The 20,360-nt window shown below is 33.2% G+C and overlaps 4 protein-coding genes across 4 annotated transcripts in view; 3 read left to right on the top strand and 1 right to left on the bottom strand.

Moving 5' to 3' along the window:
• LOC116349418 (limbic system-associated membrane protein) overlaps positions 1–3,183 on the top strand; it is a 61,303-nt gene extending 58,120 nt beyond the window's left edge. The window contains exons 12-13 of the mRNA XM_031780829.1: positions 1,759–1,929; positions 2,946–3,183. Coding sequence (XP_031636689.1) covers positions 1,759–1,929; positions 2,946–3,125 — 351 coding nt within the window. The 3' untranslated portion in view covers positions 3,126–3,183. The remainder of the gene's footprint in view (positions 1–1,758; positions 1,930–2,945) is intronic.
• Positions 3,184–8,849: 5,666 nt separating this feature from the next.
• On the bottom strand, positions 8,850–12,867 carry LOC116347587. Its single transcript, XM_031778246.1, has 5 exons — positions 12,680–12,867; positions 10,266–10,401; positions 9,949–10,156; positions 9,674–9,862; positions 8,850–9,205 (listed from the first exon to the last, which is right to left on the bottom strand). Exons 2-5 carry the CDS (start codon positions 10,382–10,384, stop codon positions 8,969–8,971), a joined length of 753 nt encoding a protein of 250 aa, XP_031634106.1. The 5' UTR covers positions 10,385–10,401; positions 12,680–12,867; the 3' UTR covers positions 8,850–8,968.
• A 4,025-nt stretch (positions 12,868–16,892) lies between these two features.
• On the top strand, positions 16,893–18,418 carry LOC116341450. Its single transcript, XM_031768563.1, has 2 exons — positions 16,893–17,010; positions 17,519–18,418. Exon 2 carries the CDS (start codon positions 17,529–17,531, stop codon positions 18,291–18,293), a length of 765 nt encoding a protein of 254 aa, XP_031624423.1. The 5' UTR covers positions 16,893–17,010; positions 17,519–17,528; the 3' UTR covers positions 18,294–18,418.
• A 38-nt stretch (positions 18,419–18,456) lies between these two features.
• On the top strand, positions 18,457–19,913 carry LOC116341441. Its single transcript, XM_031768550.1, has 3 exons — positions 18,457–18,742; positions 18,814–19,645; positions 19,724–19,913. The coding sequence occupies exons 2-3, from the start codon at positions 18,973–18,975 to the stop codon at positions 19,879–19,881; spliced, it is 831 nt and encodes a 276-aa protein (XP_031624410.1). The 5' UTR covers positions 18,457–18,742; positions 18,814–18,972; the 3' UTR covers positions 19,882–19,913.
• Positions 19,914–20,360: the final 447 nt, after the last annotated feature.

The raw sequence follows: 20,360 nt of genomic DNA, 5'->3' as shown, positions 1-20,360 counted from the left end.
ACTGTTTTTCAATCGTAGGTACGATAATGCAGAGGAAGAGAGTGCGTACGAGAGTGTCGAAGAGTGAATGCAATATGAAAATTCGCTAAAACCCAAAATGCAATTTAGTTCGAGTCCAATGATTTATTGTTGAAATTGAAATGCTAACCACAATGGCTACATGAAACAGCCATTTTCCGAAAATGCTTAAAATGAAATGAATTCAATTTAAATAGATCGATATCACATGCTTGAAAATGCCTACTAGAATGTTAATTAGACTAATTTAAAAAAAAGAAGAATGCATTGCCTATTGATTGATGGGATGATTGAAAGGACCGAGTAAAAAAGTGCCCCTCGGTAATTTTTCAAAAACCCGATAGGCAGCGTAGATGTAGAAATATCCTAGGATATTCCCTTCACAATCATAGAAAATGAAGAGATGATTTTAATTTTTCGATTAAAAAAAATCATCCGAAAATATTCTTTTAATTTGCACAAAAAAAATTATTTTATTATTTGTGTTCAAAAATAACGATAATTTTAAATATTTAGGTTGTTGAAATAAATTATAACATAACACCACACAAAATAATAATTTATTTACATGCTCATTGTTGACAATCCTTAGCACAAATACAATAACAGTGCGAAGCGCTCACTCACAAAAATTCATGTGATGACATAAACCAAAGTGAAACGCGCATGTATTTGTGCGAACAACATCGTCTTCATTGAGTCACATGATCAAAATTCTTTACGTTGATTCGTTCGCTTATGAGCATCGTGTACGATCATATGACTCAATGAAGACGATGTTGTTCGCACAAATACATGCGCGTTTCACTTTGGTTTATGTCATCCGAGTATCAGTTGCGTTGTATATTGACAATGTATTTTAACGCGACTCGATTTAAGAAGCGCCATCTCTTTCACGCCAGGTTCTCATATATTTTTTTCTTGCAAATATTTTTTTCTTGCAAAATTGTATAAATTGAATAAGTTTTGCAATAATAATAACGAAAATAATCAATAGAATTTATAATAAATAAAAAAAATAGAAAAAACACACAAATATTTTATATTATATGATTCACCAGAATAGCTTCACTTCGTGTTGTTTACGTTGTTTCTTTTGACAGATATCAATGTTTGACAAATACATATTTTCTCCACGTAACCATCTCTACATGGTCTACAAGGCAAAGCTACATATCATATAACAATGAGCATGTAAATAAATTGTTATTTTGTGTGGTGTTACGTTATAATTTATTTCAATAACCTAAATATTTAAAATTATCGTTATTTTTGAACACAAATAATAAAATAATTTTTTTGTGCAAATTAAAAGAATATTTTCGGATGATTTTTTTAAATCAACAATTTAATATAAACAGATAGACAGCGACATCTATACGAAATCAACAATTTAATTTCCTCGTAATGTTTTTGAAGAAAATGCACGTTGACATATCACACATTGACAGCTGTGTGACATAAAAGGGGCACAAATCCCAGGGATATTTTATACGCTCCTTTTTGTTAATACTTTTTGTATGTTTATCTGTACATATGTGTACGCTACCATGTATACACGTACGGTTTGTGTGCTGTGCTGTGTTTGTGTATGTGTTTTGTTTTTATTTCGTCGATATTGTTATTTGTTCGATTGTCGATAGCAAATTGTAATGTTTGCGATTAAACTTTTGGACATATTTTGTGTTGTTTAATTTGATATACATTGTCATTCTAATTTTCATCCTCGTATTCGTATAGATGAACGAAACGTATCAACACCCAGGAAAATGGCACGATTTGGTATTGATACCAACATTGACTCGGTCCAGTAGTAATCATTACGTTATGTCGCATGTGATTCGTGGCCTGGAGGGGAATTCAGTATACGAAGCAATAGTTCAAGCGAAAAATCACAACGGATGGAATGAGGTAAAATGATTTTTGTTACGATGTTCGTGATTTAGGCAATATCATTGACAAATGGAAATGGCAGTGAGGACCATTCCACCGTTTTGCTTGCCTCATTGTCTGATAATGCGTGTGTTAAGTTGATGTTCGGAAAAACAAAATCAAATAAACAAATCGAATGTGAAAGAGACAAATAGTGAGTAAATGATTGTCGCAATGTTTCATTTGAGCCGCTTTGATGCTTTCACATTCACAAATCTGTAACAGATAGATAGTAATGTAGCGAGAATGGGAAAAGGGCGCCGAAAAGAAAATCAAATATAACATGCGGGTAATTTGAAATGTTGTCGCAACCAAAAAACAAGCCGATCAAATGAAAAATCAACATCAAAACCTACAAGTTTCCACAATATTAAAACGCGCGCGCACACACAAACATACCTACACTATTGTATTTGGACGCGCGCGTGTGTGTATGTTTATCGTTTCTGCCTCTATTTACTCAATGTATTACATTTGTTTGCATGCTCCTTTTTAAAAGCAATTTTTGCGGAGCATGAGTGAAAAGGGAAAAAGAAACGTCTGATGAGAGAGGCTGAAGTGTATCGTGAATGAGACCGCAACAGCACAAATGGGAAATATATAGAAAGCAACCTGCTCTCATGCAAAGCATAAAAACATTAAATTCCATCCGAACATTTTGTCACATAAAAACAGAAAACATAATATAGAAAGAGGCATCGCCAAAGAAAGGAAAATGAAGAAGAGCAGAATCGGACGTTGATTTTGTTTGTTGAATGACTTAAAAGTAAAAGAAAATTCCCGTGTGTTTTTGATGATAACACACATGGAAAATGCTCTTAACACACGCATATCCATCTATTTATTCAATGTCTTAATACACATTTGTTTACTTTCTTTCTTTCAATTTTTTTCCTTCGTTATTTTTATCTGTTGGTGTTTTTTTCCCTTCTTCTAATCTCTCTTTCTCTCGGTGCGGGTGACGACTGCGTTCAACATTCTCTATCGAAATTCAGATAAGTGATATCCATCAGTTTTATACACGAAGCCACGAGCACCCGATTCAAGTTGACGATATGGAATATAAAATGGCCTCATCTTCATCGACAGCATGTGAATCGATACCAACCATATTCACATCCATCTTCGGTCTAACGCTGAGCATTCTTTGGCTGACCCTACACCAAATTCAATAATTTCATTCAATGTGATTTTTTCCTATTAAATTAATTAAAAACAGAAACAACACACTCACACACAAAGTATTTATTGATTTAGATTTTAACAACAACAAAAAAGCATAAGTAAAATTAAAAAAGCAGTCAGATTATGTCAGAACTCACAATGGAATACGCGAAGAGAATGAATATTTCAAGCACTGAAGAAATGTAACAAGAATAACTTTAGTAGGTTTATTATATATATAGTATATATATATATAAATAAGTAATTTATTTTTAGGTAATGAGAAGATGAATTCATTAAGTGAACTATTCAATTTGATAGAGTTTACTTATGAGAGAAACACGTAGATTTGTGTTAGTAAACATATAGAGAAAAGAAGGATTATAAATACGCATAAAATACATAGCGAATTATTGTCGCGTGCGAAGGCCGAAACTATTGCAATCAAACGAAAAGAGACGGAAGTTATTGTCTCATAAAATCGCATTTGAAATAAAACAAATTCAAATAGGCTTAAGCAAGCAAAATTGAAAAGAAAACGAAACACTACAATAACATTTTAACAATTTTCTCTTTCTATCAGATTAGCAACTATTTCTACCAGCAGCTGAATTCCAAAAAAAAAAAAGAAAAGAAAAACGGAAAAATGTGGAAAATGTTATGTGTATAGAGAAAAAATCATTTTTTCATTGTTTGTAAAACAACAAAATATTTAAGTTTTATGTATGAATAATTATGCACAAAGAAACAATCGATTTATAATTCAGTGAATAATATTCACCCGTCCTCATCGGTGAAGGGCCTACACAGTAGGCAAATATGATTGCATGTTTGCTGCAACAACAAGAAAAAAATGGGCGGTTAGGCACAATGTCGAATTGCATGGGCGAAGCAACAAGAACCCTTTCTAATGAAATTGATATACATATCCGTGTTGAATCGGAATTGAACCATCCGAAACAAGCCATTTAGTTCATTCAATCGATTCAATTTCCAACCGCATCTCGTTTAAAACTTTCTAATTGTTGAAGTCTAACAAGTTTTTTGCTTTCATAAAAATGTCAGTGCGGAAGAGCGAAGAAGATTTATAAATGTTCAGTTTGAGCTTCAATAAAATGTCCAAGCCAAAAAACAAACAAAACTCTTCAAACGATATGCCGAATAGGAAGCAAACATTTAATTCGATTTAAAACAATGAGATAGAAAACCCCATCCTACTAATTGTAGAACCCGAAAAAACGAATGTAGGCACATTGAAAATGAATTGAACGAAAGCAAAACTATCAAAAAATATAGTAAAATGCAATGTTTGATGTGAAATTATTAAAAATAAAATGAAAAATCCAACCACAAAAACACATAAATCCTAAAGATGATGCATTTTATTTGTAAGTATTAGAAACGTAATTTGTAATCATAAACTATTAGTAATTTGAATTTTAACACAATAAATTTTAGATGGAGTGAAAGCACTCGGAAACACATTGAAAGAGAGAGAGACAAAGCATCGTAAATTCATTACAAAAGTGTATTATACAGATTCCACAGAATGCCATTAAATTGAACGGCACAAGATGCGCGCATGTGTTGAATTTCGAAGTCATTTCAAAATTGAGGCGAACAGCATAGCGAAGAAGACAATTAGAGAGTGCAACTATAAGCATTTACACTTGAGCAAACTTTTAAACAGAACATTTAAATGGCTTTAGAAATGTAGATTTGTAACTATATGATTGAAATGATTAACTAATACGCGCCATACCAAGAAAATATATACACATTACATTTATGCCATGCATATGCAAAATTGTCGAGTATTGAATTTAAAAAAAAAATGTGCGAATTTTCCCACCATTTGCACTAACTAGGCGACAAATAAACACCATAACTAAGTTTACCGATTCATTCTCTCCCACTCTCTTTCACTCTTTCGCACGAACACACACACACCAAACTTTCAACTAATTAAAGCAGATAAATACATTTTATGAAAATCCAATGTGAGTGAGTGTTCCCATTTTGCGTGCAGGAAGATTGAGTAAGTAAAAGAGAAAATTCAGAATTATTTGGTCGAATAAAAAATATTTATTGTTAAATTACACATTTATCGATGGCGTACGCGGCAATTGTATCGCTCCTATTGCGAAACAGATAAAAAAAACAATAGCATGTCATATTTTCATGTAATATTTCCACAACACAGATCAAAAAAAAAACAAGTCAAAACCAAAAATATATTTCTTCAAACCGAACACACACAACTGAACAACACTCGAAAAGTGGAGTTTAACACAGCACATTAGCATAATTTTATGGATCGACATATAAAATAGCTTAAGGCTTAAAGTCTCACTGACCCATTGAGACTTGAATCCTCAATCCAAAGAGCATTGAGACTTTGACGTTGTTGCTACAAGGCATGAAACAAGCCGCCTCATGTTAAACCTTTCTTCAAAAAAACAAAACAAAACAAAACAAAAACCTTTTCTGACTACACATCACTTTTATAATACAGTATATGACATCGCTGTTAAGAGACATTCAATACATACATATTTTTTACACAAAATGCGCACACTTTGACCTCTTCAAGAAGACCTCTTGAATCACGCCATCAATATGAGTGTGTGGCGCGCAATACTATGTAGAGGTTGAACTTAAACGTAAACATTTCAATGTAGAAATACACCAATTTTTACTGCGAAAAAAAAAACCAAAAACCATTAAAGCAATTTCCTTTTTGTTGTTGAATTTTTTTTAAAAACTTAGAATTTAAATGCGTATTGATAGAAAATTAAGAGATTTAATTCCCTGAATGAAACCACCTGATGTAAAGGTAATTTTGCATGGAAGCAAAACAAACCCCACAATTCACTGAACTTAAGTGAAATGAAATCCAGTACTGACTAGTTGTCAAAAATAAACATTTACAAAAAAAAAATAATAAAAAAAATATTCAAAAAAGACGAAACACACAAAAGATATTATGTGACATAAGAAATAGTAAGATATTATATTTATAAATGTATAAAAGGCTAATTAAACGTACCTACACATAAATTTGTATAAGGCGATCTTAAAATTCGTATGTATCTGTATTTGGTTCAGTTTATCAGAATAACAGAAACAAAATTATTGAAAATAATGATATTTTTTATTGATGACACACACACACACAATTACACACTTAGAATGGTTTATGATGATGATAGAAAAACTACATGGCAAAAAAAATATAATAAGACGGTGAATATATATATGTATTGAATAATTTACTTTTTTTTTGTTTTGATGAATATATCTATAAATGGTGCAACTGAAACGCAATAGCAATTCGTAATTTGTTATCTATGAAAATAAACACAGATTTAGAAATGAAAAAAATCAATTACAAAACGATAATTGAAGTAATAAGTCCGCGCAATTTTCCGATAAGCATTGTGACACGCTTCACAAGCAATGCACAAGCAATTCAGTCTCAAAAATTGATGATTTTTAATAAACTACTCCATTGAGTACTTCATATATTGCATGCAGAAAAATATTGGTCTTTCGGCCGAGCATATGAGTTTTGCCTACCTATCACCGTTCCTTGAATCAAATTAAATAATTGACTACAGTCAAAGCACATAACATTTCATAAAAGTGTCATGTTCAGACACTTGTGTGACCAAACGACATTAGTGACGCAATAAAAAAAGAATCAGACAAACATACACTGACTGTGAACTGCCCAAAAATACTCTTTCATATAAATGAAATAAAATGGAAAATGAAATAAAAAACAATAAATGCGATCAAATTAAATATTTTACAAACTCTCGCTCTCTCTATCTCAAACACAAACAAAATAAAATGGGATTTAACAAAGTTACTGTTGATAGCTTTAAAAAAACAAAACTAAGCCTCCCTTACGTCTGCCAGCCTAAAAATCATTTCACCAAAACCAAATTAAAAACTCGACAAAAAGGCGCATGAAATGATTAAACTTTGAAATGGCTAAAACAAACACACAAAACCATAAAACGAATTGAATAATATCAGATAAAAAAGCGGAAAAAGTGAGAGAGCGAGAAAACAAATTAATACTGACCAGAAGAAAAAAAAACAAAATGAAATCACACACGCAGACAAGCACAGAGAGACACAGATATCGAGTTATGAAATAGTGATGCAAACGATACACATGATCAAAATCGAAAGGTAATTGATATAATAGAGATAGTGAAAAAAGCGCTACAAATGAAGTCAATATAATTATTCGAATAATAACAATGGATAACAGATTAACACAAAAATATTCAAATAAATACAAAAAAAATAGAAAAAGAATCGAAATTGTTTTTTCTTGTTATTTTTGTTTTGTTTTGAGTAATGAATAAAGCTGTGAAACCAGCAAATCGCCAAATGCTGAATTGGTTCTGTTGAATGATGATTTGCTCATCAAAAGGTATAAGTAAGTGTTTAATTTTATTGATTTTTTTTTTAAATATGCAATCGGTGCACTATGGTGCGATCGAAAAATGAGTTTATTTTCGGTAGGATGAATACCGTGTGATTACAATGCCAAAGGCTACTTGTTTTTTAATTGAATACATAAAAAACTAGTTTATTAATTTATTTATCAATTGAATACAAATTCAATGTTTTTTTAACGAGGCCGAACAAAAAAATTGTGTCCAAAAATGGCAGAAATTGGAAAGTGTTACCGAGTATTTGTGTGTGTATATTTTTTTTCATTAAAAAGCTTCGTTTATTTGCACAAATGCCTTTTGTTTGACCACACATACAAATACCATTCATGAGGCAGTTCTCTCATTTTTTTTTTGCATTGAAATTTAATTAAAAAAGTGTCATTTCAATTTTTCACCTGTATTGAATTCGATAAAGCTAAACATTGGCAACGAATCAAATTGCTGCATTTACGATAATTATATCAAAATAAATTAGTAGAAAATATTTGAAATTTAATTACTCGGCACTGTGAACGGCGCGCATACACACACACACGCTCACATATATCCATTATGTACTCATTCAGTGAGTTCCAATTTTGTATCGGTCGCATAACAACACAATCGCTTTTCTATTATCGTATTCACTTTGGATAGTTCACGGGTAAAAAAACGTGAATTTGATATCAATGGAAGAGTTTTAATTAATTATATGTATACAATTAGTCGTTTTTTCGTGTGCTCTTTTGATTTGTATCATTTTTGTGAGGTCGGTTTTTTCCCATTTTTTTCATGTCATTGACAAATCGTCTGTTTTAGGTTAAATGCCAAATGAAATTGAACCGTAAAGCGAAAGCTTTTTCACATTTCCATAGTTAATTCGAGTGGATTGGAGCTTAACGCAGAAAAACCACATTGAGTAATTTTTCACAAACAAATAGCCGTTTGTTATTAAAATCGTTAGCATAATTGCATTTTTACACTCTATATCAAAGTCATAAATGTTACGTGATCCTTACCTCATATGGCCGCGCTGTTTCTATCCCAACACACACACACACAAACGCATTACATAAAACACATACAAAGACACAAAAAATTAGTTGTTTTTTTGTTGGTTTTTATTTACTTAACACTAGTAGAAAAAAACGTATATAAATAAATACGAAACAAAAAAGAGCTTAAAAATTGTTTGATGTCAGGTTTGAATAAACAGAGTGAAAAACGTGATATTTTTTGAAAGAATTCTTCCATTTGTTTGGCATTGCTGTTGTCAATATATGTTATTCTAGTATGTGCGCCAATGCATTTGATGGCGTCAAAATTGACGATATGTGGTTAGATTGATGATGTGGTTTGTTTATTTGCTGTTGTTTTTTTTTATTGTTGCGGGGGTGAAATTAATCCGCTAAATCACTATCAATATCGGCAATAAACTTTCGTAATGCTTGTGATCGCTTTTCGCGGGCGGCCTGTTTTTCCGATCGATCAAACATCTCCGATTCCAAATCGTCTAGCCGAGCTTTGGTTGCTTTGGCACGTGCCGATGCACCAGAATCATCAGTTATCGATGATACAGCCGACCATTTTGTAACAGCAACCGGTTCGGCTACTTCCTCCTCTCGGCGACTAGACAACTAAATTAAAAGGTTTTGTTTTGGTTTTAATTGAGATTCAGAAAAAGAAGTGAGAAGAGAAAAAAAAACGTAAAAGCAGAACGAGCGTAGAAGCAGGCAAGCAGTGTGACAAATGAAATAGTTGTTATTTTGAAGCCTATAGAAAAATGAGATTTCATATTTTTGTGGTACATAGGTTTTACACATTTCATAAAAAGAATAACAAGAGATGGTTTTTTTTTGTGTGTTTTCATCAAATCGTATAATTCTAATTATGAATTGAACTCAATTATATGATGATAATCATTTTTTTAAGATACATGCAGAATAATACACATAAATATGAAGTCTCGCGAAACGTTTTAATGTCATCATGATTGAAAAAGAATGAGTGAATGAGTGAGAGTGAGTAAGCGAATAAGCAAGCGACAGAGTTCACAGAGTCCAGAGTTCGGTTCATCTGTATCCGAAACATTATGAAATGCATACTTTGTATGAACTCTTCTTTATCGAACTGGCTGTTTTGCCATAGCTGTCGTCTACAGCAGCATCAAAGTCAGCAACGGCCGCACGGCCACGACGCTTGAACGAATCAACCGTATCTTCAAAATCCAGATCATCGGCGAAATTTGCAACTTTTGCTTTATTCGAGCGAATTTTGTTTATCGTTGTTTTGAACTGCAAATGAAATTATTTTCAAAAATTAAATCGAAACAAAAAACAAAAATTGTTCAAGTCGTGAAAAGGTCATGATTATGACGTACCTCATCATCAAATTCTCGGATTGTTTCACCGATGGAGCTTTTTGGTACACGAGCACCGCGAACATCAAAGAATGAATCTTCTTGAATGACTCGGTCAGCACGGCGTCTTGCATCGTTCAATGATTGATCATCGAATGGAGTTCTTGCTTCGCGTGTTGGAGTAAAAAATGTTGGTTTTGGTGAATCAAAGCGATCTGTTGTCAATGGTCTGAAAATCAAACGAAAACCATCAACATTTTTTTTTTCATTTTGGTCACAATTTTAAATGAAATATCAATCGAAGAATAAAAAAATCGAAAAAAAGATGATATGTTTACCTTCCGTAAAGTTTACGATCTAAGTTGTCAAGTGTTGGTTTATAATAATTTTGACTTGCATTATAGTTGCTGTCATAAATGCGAGTTCTGCGAGCCCCTCTTGTTGCAGGTCGTGACATTTTTATTTTATTTCTGCCTGTGATATTAAAGTGAAAACGAGTTAAAAAGAGAGATGAGAGAAAGAAAAACAACGCTATAAATAACTTTCGAATTAAGGAGAGCCAAGTGGAAATGAGTATTAAAAATCGCCTCAGCTCACTTAATTGAATGCGAAAGATGATGTATGAGTTGTTCCTGCCAACAATGTCTTTCGATGAAAAAAATATATAATCAAATGAAAAAATCCAACACAAACACACAACACACACCGAATCATTTTAAATGAGATGATGAAATGTAAACATTCGAGGATTAGAATCCCATAATAAATGACAGCATATTACGAAAAGCATATTCATCTTATTTCAAATGTTTCACATTAAAATAACGAACATTAACCGCTGATGAGCTTTTGTAAGTCAAAGAAAATGTGTGTTGTTTCTTTCTCATTCGGGTACGTCCGTGTTGTCGCATGATTTATATGATCGGGTGTTACTCTCTTGTCTTTCACCCAAATAAAATTAATGTTGCTCAATATTTTTCGACATTATCAAGTGCAATATTTGAGTGACGAACTCATCATTATTCACACCATTTTCCCGCTGTTCTCCTCCCTGAACATTTGTTACTCGCATTCCGTGCTGCACACCATCCGCGGTATAAGAAAAAAAGCGAAAATAATTTATTCGAAAGCCAGCGAACGCATTGTGCGCTCAATTTAAAATGTTGCCGCCTGCTTTAACCAATACTTCAATTGGCAATTCAAAATATTTAAATTGCTGTGCTATTTTTATTAAGTATTCTCGTTCATTCTGATAATAAAAGCGGGTGACAAGATAATACACCGAATATTTGTAAATAATTTTACTGTTCGGCTCGTGATTTTTCCCCAAACGGTGAAAATATCTTGCGCGCGCTGAAAATCACACACATTCCACGCTCACATCTCTCATTCTTGCGATCGTTTGCTGTCCCTCTCTAATTCGCATACATTTCGATTCTTTTGTATCACATATTTCTTTTTATTCCCACAACACACACACACACACATACGCACTCAGAATGGGAAGAGCAAAAGAGAAAGAATGAAAAAACCGACACCAAAATCAACCGTGTACTATCGAATCAAAATATATTGCATAAAAATAGAAATGGCTCTTGGTTGTGGATTTTTGTTTTATTCATTTAAAAATAAATCCGACGCATTACAACAACGTCCATTTCACTGAGCAATTTTCTATGTGTTGGACCAGAGATTGAGGAAAAACGAAACGATAAAATATCGCGCTGGTTGTCCGTTTGTAAGACTGTTTTCATCCGTGTATATGTGTGCGTGTGTTTGGTATGCAAAGAAAACATACAAAAATACCTCAATCAATTATTTTCGGTCGTTTTTTTTCGTTTTTTTTGCCCATTTTATTTGACGTTGATTCTCCACTTTTCAATGGGTTAATTCACTGCAGATTTTTCGATAAAATCTCGGCAACGAGACAAGGTCGGTCACTTTTTCCATTCATAAATTGTGATTATCGATACATTTGAATGCAAATTTAACATGTAATATTGTTGGACTCACAATTTAAAATGCAATACCGTTATTTTTGGTTCGCATACAATGGATATCGATTATGAATAGACTCGAATAAGCTGCCGCCATGTAAGAAATCTCCTTTAAGAGAAGAACCAACAGAAAAATATATAAACCATAAATTCTACAACCGATCGAATGATTCTTGGTTACACATTAATGTTTGACATTTTCTTCTCTGTTCATTGGTCCACAACAAAGCAATCCAAACCGAAATTTCGTTGCGCTCTATCAACTGTGCAACCCTTTTCCATAACGAAGATGATGTCACCCGTTAAATTCGTTACAACATTGCAATATGCTACATTGATTGAGCATTTTCGTCTAATGAATTTATCGATCTTTTCAGCTTTGCTTGATTTTTTTCCCCCGTTTTATTGACGGCAATTTCGATACAAAATGTTTATGTTTCGCTTGTAAAAGATTTGTTTTTATGAGTTTCTTGATAAATATAGAAATAGAAATGGGATTTGCGTGATCACTCAATTTTTCAAAATGACATTTCATTACAGTATACACCAATTTTCCAAAACAACACAGCAAAATAACTTCATTCACATCATTATCACTAAAACGCGAAACAATTCAGTGAGCGCTATTGGCCGTAAAAATTAATAAAAAGAAACTATGTCATAAAAATAAAATTATTTTCACCAAAACAATACACACACTTTTTCGGTAGAAAACAAATTTAAAAAAAACGGACGGAAAAAAATTGAATACCTACCGATTGAGAATAAAACGAATTAAAAATTTTATTTAAATTCGCTGGGCGAATTGAAAAAAGAATCGGTTGGTGCGTGGATGTAAGAGGAAAGAAAAAACAAAAAGATTTTTTTTTTGGTAACAAAAATATTTCTATAACTTTATCGTTCGATTAATTTCATATGACTGACTTCCGTCGATGTGAAACAATCGATGCTGAGACTCGAAAAAATGTAGCGCTTAAGTCGTGCGCTCACACACACACACACGTAAGCTTTTTTTAACTGTTTTTTTTTCGCGAATGCGCGCTCCCCTTCTCTCTGTCTCTCTTGACAAATTGTTGACTCGTTTTTCTTTTTGTCTTAGATCATCGATGCCGTTTACATTTTGCACTGTTGCTGTTGTCGTTCATTGGTTTCTTGAATCATCCCGGCACATCTAAATCAGAAATCCTGTATAAAATATCAAACAACGGTTGGCTCACACACCGAACAAAACGTATTTAAAAAAAAACAACAACAAATTAACATACAAACACAAACAAACACTTGCGTCAAGTTTGAACAGTAGTTGATACCGGGTCACTCGGAACTTTGTTACGTATGACGTCAATTATCACACCTATGGACGACTCACAAATGAGCTGTGTGTTTTTTTTGCAATTTTCAAATAGCTTGCTGAACCTCTCATCAGCTTAATATATAAATCTGATTAATCAAATAGGAGATATTGATCTAATCGACCATAAAATATGTCCGGAAATGTATTATACAAATGTGGCATTAAAAGGGTACGATAAGCCGTTCTAATAATAAGATTTGATGTAATTCAAAATATTGTTGTGTCGATAGAGGAAAATCGATTACGTCATTATATGTATTTCATATTTCGAATGTTTTGAATCGGTTTCAAAAACAAAAGCCACCGAATTTGTTACTGATTATCAGATATTGAATCAGAAAGAGAAAGAGAAAATAATTTGAATGGACGATTTGCCGTCATTTGAGGTTTGTTGTGAAATTTGACTCATGTCGTCAAATGGGATCAATCGCACATCGTGCTGTGAAAATAGATGAAAAGGCATTCATTGCTTAATTGTCGTCGTTTTGAAATGATATGCATCGTTGTGTGTGTCAGTTTTCATTTCACTTTGATGACTTATCTCGTGCCTGTTGTGGTTGAAATGCTGGTTGATGTGAACATGCGTTGGTACCGCACAATGCAACACGCCTTGGCCATCGATTTGCGTCGCTGTACAAATATCAGAGAATCGTCAGTTTTTCATGTTTGATTAATAATATTTCGTGTGGCAAATCGTCGTCATTTTGATAAAATGAAAATGAAAAACGTATGTGAGAAATGTGCCGAGAGCACTAAACCAGAGATATATTCAAAAAGAATATTTAATTTTAATCGAGTTTCGAATCCGGTTGTAAAATATTGGTGGCACACAACGCAACCAAACACATTCATTGTATGCATACACGCAACACCTACGCAAACAACAACAAAAACATAAAGAGCTACGCCACATATTATGTGTTTTAGTATAATATTATGTTCAAATGGTCGTATCTCATGTTGCCGATCATATTTCGGATTTAATATTTTGCGAGTGAAGAGACGTCATTCTATTTTCAAATAAAATTTTATACGCATACAAGTGTGTGCGGTCAGTAAACATGTTCAAGTGGCTAGACTGTTTATTGCTTCACATTTTGACGACGACGACAACGATGGAAAACATTAGGCGATCGTCATATACGCATACACATGTTGTACAGGAAAATGTACGTTTCGTTGAAATTTATGTGTTGATGATATGTATTTTTATTATTTTGTGACGATAACGCAAATTTTTTTTTATCACGTGTGCGTGCACTGTCCATTGGTTGAATGGCACTGGTTTCTGATTTCCATTTGGAATTGATGACACCATTGATTGCATGGGCAGATGATGATGCTTATTGACGATTTAAATATGCGTCATGATCAACAATTGATGAATGCATTGTAGAGAATGAAAATTTATCAAAAACTTGGCAAATAAACAACATAACTGACTCATTTTCGTTGTTGCTGTTGTTTATTCCATTCTTGTTGAGATGAAGGTGTTTTGAGACACACTCTCCTGGCTAATTGATTACGTTTAAATCTATTTTAAGCCATACTGAAACTTGTATCAATATGCGCTTTTCATTATTATTTCGTTCTCACTCACGCAACGCACACACACACGCATTCATCGCAACCATTTTTTTTGTGTGAAAAATGCGATCAGGCTATTTCTTGCACAAATAACAGGTATTCTAGCAACCGAATTGACATTTCAGAGAAAGAAAAAGAAAAATAATAAACAATAAAAAACAAAAAACAAGGAGAAAAAAATGTGAAAGAAAATGATAAAAAAGCACTTTTTTCAGTTCACAGATTTTTCAATGCGAATCAAGCAAATAGACACAATCACATTTATTTTATTTGTGTATGTGCGTTAAGATTTATACCCAGGAAACTACTTGCCATCAAGTCAAATATTATTACGTAATTTCGACAAAAATACTTACTTTTCTTTAATAAAAATGAAAGAAAGAAGAAAACATAGTGTGCAACTGTTTGTTCACATGCTGGAAAGATTTTTCAAATGATTTACCTTCAATCCGGCTGTTACTGTTTCCATCGCTATGCTAAATAAATCGTTTCATTTTTTGTAAATTTTTCGTGCAAACGAAAATTCAAACAACGTTCGGGTGATTTTTTTTTTGGTTTCAAGTCAAAGAAACAGCGGTACGAAAAATACCGCCGACTGTTTATTCATTGAGTTTTATTTGTTCTTGTTGTTGTATTATTAGTTAAATTTATTTTTACTTTTTATGTGCGAAGTTGAGGAAACTTTTTTTTTTAAATAGTTTTAAAGTGTGTTTTTTGCCGAATATAAGTTGAATGAGGTTAAAGTTTTTTTTGTTTGCTTTTGTTTTAACACTAAAATGATATTCGAAAGTATAATGAGACAGTATCTAAATGTTAAATGTTTTCATTGGATTCACTATCTTTTATATGTTTGGTTTTTGATTTGGGCTTTTCTTGTTTTGATCTCCTTCTCTCATAAATAGTTTCGTGAATGATTTTTTGCTATTCTCCTTTCTTTCATTTGTATTTGTTTTCATATTGAGAGAAGAATAAGGTAAACAATTTAAACAATAGAATTAGATTGGATTTCATTTAATTTTAGATATTTTCTGTGTTTTAACATGGTGGTTGTTGGTTTGTTCTTTTGTTCATACATGATAACATTATTCATTCTATTAACTATATAAAGATTTTGTTCTCACTTTTATTTCATTTTAAATCGTAAATTGTTTGTAATTCCTGTGAATAAAAATTGTCTAACCTGCCATATGATCTTTAAATAACTTTATTATTTCGTACTATTCTAGTCGTTTTTGTTCTATCTCATTCTTTGTCCAATCAATATATAGATGGGTTTTTTATATTTTGTTTATTTATTAGTAACTATTGTACATTTGTTTTTTTTTATCAATTCATTTGCTATGAAAATTCTGAGACCGTTGTTTTATGCTTGCTTGTTGATTTTTTTTTAAAATAATTCGTCGTAAATATAAGTTTATATAGCCGTTAATCCGTTTTGGCCCATTCTGGTGGTCATTTTCGTGTCAAATGGAACGGAGATTATATGCATAGTTTCCACGAATTCCAATGGAATGGATCCACTTGTTTCTTTCACTTCCAATAATATTTCATTTGACAACATAATGTGAACACAACCCAATACATTAAGTTTTAAATTGAAAATCTAAATCTTACGCTCAAATAAAAAAATAAACAATTTATGCGGAAAGATATTTGCGTAATTTAATTTAAAACTCTGCAGAAGAACTCTTTTATACGTCATTTATTGCATTTAATTTTCTTTATTTGTGGAATTAATATTTTGAATTTTCAAAATGCAACTGACATTTTTCGATTGGCGCGGTGTATATGTATCAAACCAAATCCAAAGATATTCATTTATATGTATTAAAAATGTGCCCACATTGTGTGACAGTATTGTTAGTATAAACAACTATCGCACCAACCGATTTTGTTTACAATAAAACTTTAATTGGTTTTATTGTCATTTCAAAAACGATTTTATGTGTTTGGAATGCTGTTCACTGTGGAATGGATATATTCACAGTTGGTTTTGTGTTCATTTTTGTTTTAATTTCGAAATAACAGAGTGTTGATAAAATTAACTGTGAATATTCCAACAACATTTCGATCGGCAAAATATTTGATGTCACATTGGAAATAAATTTGATCATTCGATTTAGAATACAGAGTCACTTTGTTGAGGTAAGAGGTGATATTTTATAATGCGTTCTTCATTACTGTTTCATTTAATTTGTGATAGAATTTGGCCATGGGGGGGCGTAGTGACCACTGCGAATTCGGCGGCCCCATTCGGTCTATTTACCTTTACCGTGCAGCCTGAGATGGTGGCTGAGTGTTCATTCGATCTACTGACCCGGGCTGGTGCAGCCTGGGATGGTGGCTGAGTGTTCATTCGATCTACTGACCCGGGCTGGTGGACCGTGTGGGTGACCGTTAGAATATCGTATGTGGTCGTAAGATTATTATTGAAAAGATGTGGTTTTTGACGGTGATCAGATGTTTACCATGGTATATCACTGATTCATACCTTTTTCCCACCAACAAATGTATAAAAAATTGTAAAAACTCAAATGATTCAGCCAGTTTTGGCGGTGAATAAAGATATTATTATTAGAAGTGTTTATATCTTATTGTGTTTGTGATGTATGCTATATTTGGTGTATTTTTTTCTTTAATTTTTGTACAATAGATCTGTCACGATGAGAAGAAAGAGAGCCAAGAATGGGCGCAGTACGTCGTTGAAGATGACTCTAAATCAAGTGCTGCGGGAAGAGTATCGTGCACCATTCATCGATCAGGTCACATACTGGTGCCTTTCGGCCACAATGATTACGACTCTGGCGTCATTACTGTTTTTGTTCAAAGCAAACAAAGCCTTTGACGATGAAAATGTTCGATTTTTTAAAGGTGAATCCGATGAATACACGAATGATCAATTCAATAAATACGTGAATAGTGTAATTGGTGAATGTTTCACCTCGGTATTACAAGAAAATTACCACAAATTACTGCTTGCATTTCGACGAACTGTGGAGCAAGCATGTCCTGATTTTCTTCGTCCAGAAAATTGGCCAGCTCGCGAGGGCATGGGAAACGCATTCAATCATCTCATCACTCAGTACATAACAAACGTGAAAAATAACATCAAAGTATGGGCATTCAGTCGCATCAAGAAATTTTTCACGCTAAAGCGCTACGAACTGAATTTGAATCGACAAGGAAACCTCATCACTGAATTGAATGTGAAACGTGCGACGAAGATCGTAATGTTCCAAAGTAGAGTCGAGAGAAACGCGAACATCGATCTTCTATTAAACGAAGCAGCAGGCATTGGATTGCCAATCAATGTACACTTTCAGAATCTCATTCGTGGTCGCTGGTTCCAAACCATTACAATATTTATAAACATTCAGCGACAAATTTTCGATTTTCACGCGAAATATGAAATGTTGAAACAACGCTGATTCCAATATCGACGCGATCCGAACAACAATGTCATGCCGACCACTCCACTCCCGCCAAAAATAAAGAATTTTTTAGTAGTTCCAGTCCACGATTTCGATATGAAACATATCCGCATCGATATCCATCTTTTTTTCTTTTTGGCAAAAAGAAAACGCGGTCAGCCAATAAACATTGAAAAAACTGAATACGATAGCAATCCAGCTATCTATTGGAATTTAATATTTGACATGCCAAAAATTTCGAAACTTGGAAATGGTAAGGAATTCGATTTTGCTGTGACAACCGATAGTGTGGCAGTTTCGTTATGTTTCGTGAAGCCTGAACGCAATACACCAGAACTTGATAACAACACCATCAAAGAGAAGTACAATAATTTTGAGTTTGATTATGTGCTTGGAATCGATCCAGGAACGCCACCGTTCGCAAACACGTTCGATCCGGCAACGAGGTAAGAAACAATAAATTCATTCTTTATTTATCATTTATTTACTTTTATGATTTTTTGTTCGTAAATCTCAGGAAAACATCACAATTGATGGTCCAAAATACCATTTCAAAGCGAAATATGGCAAACGCAAGCGTAAATCCGATCAATGGACTGAATTGTTGCAAAAACAACGGGAGCTCGACTATAAACGCTATGCATTTTTTCCATCGCCGAAAGGACGTTCACATTGGATGTGTTACATCGCTTATTATGTGAAAATGATGAAACCAGCTATGGCGGTGTACACAACAAGAAAGTTTATTCGACTCCGTCTTGATAAATACATCGAAGAGAATCGGGCCAGTGACAAAATCGCGGCATCACTGACGAAAAAAAAGTCGGCGCTCGTTTTTATTGGTGCAGCTCAAATAGCTTCAAACTCACCAATTGGTATTAAAAAGCGATTGCGATGCCCGGTATTACGACGACTATTGAACAGTTTCAAGAAGTTGAGAAATTGTATTGTACGATTGGTCGACGAATACAATACATCGCAAACTTGTGCAAAATGTTTCCGGCCATTCGATCGACGAACCAAAAGCGATCGATACAAAGTTTGTCAGCATTGTATTCCAAGTGAAGATGAGTCATCGCAATGGAATTTACCGAACGTGATTATCACCATGAAAAGCAACCGAGTGTACCAACAATTGCGTAAATATGCAGTTGATTTTGTTAATCGATTGAATGCAGCCAACCCAGATCATATTCCAATGGATTCAGATGGTTTAGTGTCAAAACTTCAAGTATGTTTCAAAAACTGGCAACTAAACACTGGCATTTGGAAAGATGATCGAGCTCCATTTCAATTGAAAACTGTTTGGCACCGGGATATCGTTGCAGCCAAGAACATCATGTACAAAGGTGAAAAAATATCACTGAAATTAAAAATGTTTAAGAATGTTTTGGCTAACAATTTGTTGTTTACGATTTTGTTTTTAGGTCTTTGTACGGTGTTGGGATTGGACATTCATCCGCAACTATTGAGACCACAGAATCAAAATGCTGCCGTACAAAATCAAGCAGCTGACGATGAGGATTCCAGTGACGATGAGGACTACGTTTATTTTCTCGATGTTTCCGATGACGACCAGTTTTAATTACATGTAGCATTAAGATTTCTTTTTAAATAATATTATTGTAACGTTTTGTTACTAACGTTTTTTTGCTTGAGTTTTGTGGCCTTGACCGAAGTACGGGCAGTTCGGTATATAAAAAATAACCCGTAGGTGAGTATCATTTATTGAACTGAACCGATAGTATATTGATGCTGATTCATACTTAGTAACTGAGTTTATTTTTTCTCTTTTTTCTTTCCATTGCGACGTTGAAAATGACTGAAACTACACTAAAATCCGACCCCAATATTGACCGTCAACATATGCCCGATAATGGATGAATTTGCCACAACAAATGTTTTTTGGGATAGCCGTTAATCTAAGTATTTATTAAATATTGTCTTTGGAATATGTTCAGTGTGTACCACGTATACACCGAGAAAAATGAAACTATAATTCGGAAATGATGTTGAAAATTGTGGATTACATTTTTTTTTTACTAAACAAAATACAAGAAAAGT

Source organism: Contarinia nasturtii, unplaced genomic scaffold (genome assembly GCF_009176525.2).
Source record: "Contarinia nasturtii isolate CC-2019 unplaced genomic scaffold, AAFC_CNas_1.1 Cnas_scaffold_129, whole genome shotgun sequence".
Classification (NCBI taxonomy): domain Eukaryota; kingdom Metazoa; phylum Arthropoda; class Insecta; order Diptera; family Cecidomyiidae; genus Contarinia; species Contarinia nasturtii.
This window is presented reverse-complemented; position numbering and strand designations above follow the sequence as displayed.